The 3,583-nt window shown below is 35.5% G+C and overlaps 1 protein-coding gene across 1 annotated transcript in view; it reads right to left on the reverse strand.

Moving 5' to 3' along the window:
* LOC106477041 (limulus clotting factor C-like) overlaps positions 1–3,316 on the reverse strand; it is a 6,148-nt gene extending 2,832 nt beyond the window's left edge. Inside the window, exons 1-2 of the mRNA XM_013937646.2 lie at positions 3,021–3,316; positions 722–1,011 (exon numbers count right to left, since the gene is read on the reverse strand). Of these exons, the coding sequence (XP_013793100.1) occupies positions 722–898 (177 nt within the window). The 5' untranslated portion in view covers positions 899–1,011; positions 3,021–3,316. The remainder of the gene's footprint in view (positions 1–721; positions 1,012–3,020) is intronic.
* Positions 3,317–3,583: the final 267 nt, after the last annotated feature.

The following is a 3,583-nucleotide window of genomic DNA, read 5'->3' on the forward strand; positions in this document are numbered from 1 at the left end:
AAGAAGAACACAATCGAAGACTTCAAACACAAGCTGCAAGACAGGCTGCTCAAATACAGGAAGAGACTTTGGAACAACGTAAAGTTAGACTTCGAGCTCAAGCTGAAAGACAGGCTACTCAAAGACAGCAAGAAACTGTTGAACAGCACAAAGCCAGAGTTCAGTCAGAATCATCAAGGCAAGCTGGATATAAACAACAAGAAATTTCTGAACAACGTCAAACCAGACTTCAAGCACAAAAATTAAGAAAAATAACTTACAGAGAGCAAGAAACAGAGGAGCAACATGATGTACGACTTCAGGCTCAACGAGCAAGACAAGCTCAAACACGATCTAATTTCAAATAAAGCTTTGTTTGATTAAATGCTTTGTTATTTCTCGCATCACAACTTTTGTCTACTTACTGCATAATTTGCTGAAACAAAATACTGATCTATACATTTCAAATCTAAATTTTTACCGTATAACGCCGGGTAACTCAGCTAGTATGTATATATATATATATAAACGTATTTGTGTGAATTAACTTAAATACCGGCTTCGGACTATTTCAAATTCGCAATACGTAACACTATATATTTTTGATTTGGGTCTCTAATTATTATAAGAATTTAACATTCAAACGCTGTTAGTGTATTTCTTGTAGTACAACACACCCTAGGTTTCGACCAACAAAACTGAATTGTTGTATGTCTCAGTCATTTTATCAAGGATACCTTACCTCTCTTACTTGTACGTAGTCATCATCCTTACTGTCATCTCGATAGTATTTGCCCAGGTAGAATTTAAACTGACTTGGGTCAATGATCTCGGCAGTAGCAGAGTAGGTGACACAGTGGGCTGCAGTAATGATCCATTTCTCATTCAGTAGGGCTCCTCCACACTGAAGAAACCACATATTATGATCTGCAAGCCATCTGGAGATTCCTGCCTGCCACGGCCACTGACCTATTTCGGTGGAATTTCCATTGACGATGAAAGGAGAACGGGGAGAGTCTGACCGTCCACAAACTGGAAAATGTATGAACAGTGAAAAAAAATGTGTGTAAGAATGTGAACAACGAAATAAATTTTATCTGCATATTTCCTATCATTTTTAAATACTGCTGCCATCTGTTGATAAGTTATATTACTATATTCAACGACAAACTAAAGGCTAAGTTTTTCATATAATACATTGATTTTTTTTTATTGTTAAGTGCAAAGCTAAACAATTGGTTGTCTGCGCGCCGACAGTTGCGGGCATTGAAACAAATTTTTAGAGCCACCAGGGGTGGCAATACTATTTGTTGTTAACGGTGAAACTACAGATTTAACCATTTGTGCTCGTATCCAACATGGAGAATCGAACCTTGATTATAACGTTATAAGCCCCAAAACTTACTGCTGTGTCAAGAGGGGTGGGTGAGTGAATACTTAAATAAATAATTTGAATTATATTATATATACATTATGAATGCTCCACAATAGATAAGCATAAATATAGTAATCACTCGAGTAATATGGATATGATCTAACATTTTAAGACACTTATAAATTTTCTAAAAACATTGTTCAGGCTGAGCAAAAAATAAATAAAATAAAATAAATTTAATCCCATGCACATTTCTATGCTAAATTTATTATTACGTTTTAATACTCGTAGCTTTCTGTTACCAAGGTATAATCAGTTGAAGCTGAGAGTGTGTGAGAAAGCAGCTGGCCTTTGGTCAGTCTTTAAGGAATTAGGGGATTACAGTACTCTTAAGTTATTAGAAGATAATACAGTGAGTAGGTATAACGGCCATCTTTCTAAGTTCAGCCAGTGTGGAGGCTACTAGATTCCCTAAGGTCAAGACACGTTATAATTTGATATACAAGAACCAAGTTCAAGGTCAGAAACAAATGGACCAGTTTGGGAAAGGAATATAAAAGACAAGAATTCAACGAAAGAAAAAAAAAGAGAGATGTGAGAGAGAATGAATAAACCAATAGAGGCGAGGGAAGAAAGTAATATGCTTCCAGTAGGAAGCAAAACTTATTTCTAAATCTAAGTGTTATTAGTTACCAGTAATACACAGCAATTTGTTATGTTTACATTGGTATGAGTCAATTCATAATAGAAATAATACAACCTAAATAAATCTTATGGCCATAAGAAAAGAAAACGAAGTGGAATATAGCGTAATCATAATACTCTCAAACAATTTCGTTACTTATTGTCAGTGTTCTTTGCAACTTTTATCATCATATTAATAGCAAAGCGACAGCCACATAATTTAACCTACAGAAATTTTCTAAAAGGCTTTAGGTTCAGCTTTTACAATATGTGGTTTAAGTTATATTTTGTTTAGCCTGAAATAAAAACAATTAACTACTAGTTGTATGAGTTACTAGCACATTCTGAATAACCAAAAGAGCAGTATGTATAAGATTATACGGTATTTGTGGAGAGAAAGAGACAGAGATGTGAGTCACTAAGGAGAGTTTATTCATTTAGGAGCACGTGACTCAGAAAAAAGACTCACTTGCCACCTACGCAAGTAGCTCTACTTGTAAAGATATAAGATAAAGTATAAGTTTAAAACTGATTTCTCTAAAACAAAATGTGGTTCTTTACCTTTACTACCATATCTCTTATGAATATTTTTCGTCGAGATTCACCAGTCAAGTGTAATACATGTAATGTAGCCAATTGTACTGAACAGTCTTCTTTTGGGATTGATAAATGTTTCTTTGTTTCGGAAATTGAAACAAAGCTATACAAGGTCTATCTACTCTACCCATCATTATTTTGAAATCATAGAACAGAAGGAAGGCAGCTAATCAAACAATATCCACTGCAAACTTTTGTGCTAGTGGAAATTAATCTTTACTCCACTAATGCACCCACAAACCCAAAAACTGTGGAGTGTGGTTTTGTGGTAATGAATAGCAGTCAGATAAGCTAGCTACTAGGCCTATTGATAAGTGGAATTCAGTTAGTCTTTGTTTTTTTCTGGAACCAGTTCAAGATAAATACCATTTAAAACTAATGTTACCTGGTATACAGCTTGCTGGTCGACCACTCCACTTTCCATTAGAGTCGCATCTTCTACCTTGAGATCCAAGCAGTTCGTAGTATCTTGACTCGCACGTGTAAATGGCTTGAGACCCCACCCGGTAATGACCTTCAGGCAGTTTGACCTTGGAAGACAGGTCCACAGTAGAGGGTGGTGCGGATCTAGGTTTTGGAGGAGGTCCGGCTGCTCTGGCTAAAGGGAGGGGTAACCGTGGCAACCTAGATTATTGAAAAAAAGAGGCTGGTATTAACTTTTTAGATTGCTGACTTATAACGCATTTCATTAGTAAATATGTCAGAATGGATTTCAAGGAGATTTAATTTATTACAGGCTATAAATATATCTTTCAAACGAATTTAACACTTCACCTAGAGGAGTTCTGTATACCGTGCAGTTGCGTATCAATGAATTTGAAAAGTGGGGGAGGGCAAGTCTTAACATTCATATTTGCGTATAATTTCTATATGTTTTTATAATATTTAAACTTTATTATTGCCTTTACATTGGTTAAGTGAGTGTTATGACAAGCAAAAGGCTACGCC

This window comes from Limulus polyphemus, unplaced genomic scaffold (assembly GCF_000517525.1).
Source record: "Limulus polyphemus unplaced genomic scaffold, Limulus_polyphemus-2.1.2 Scaffold12609, whole genome shotgun sequence".
Lineage (NCBI taxonomy): Eukaryota > Metazoa > Arthropoda > Merostomata > Xiphosura > Limulidae > Limulus > Limulus polyphemus.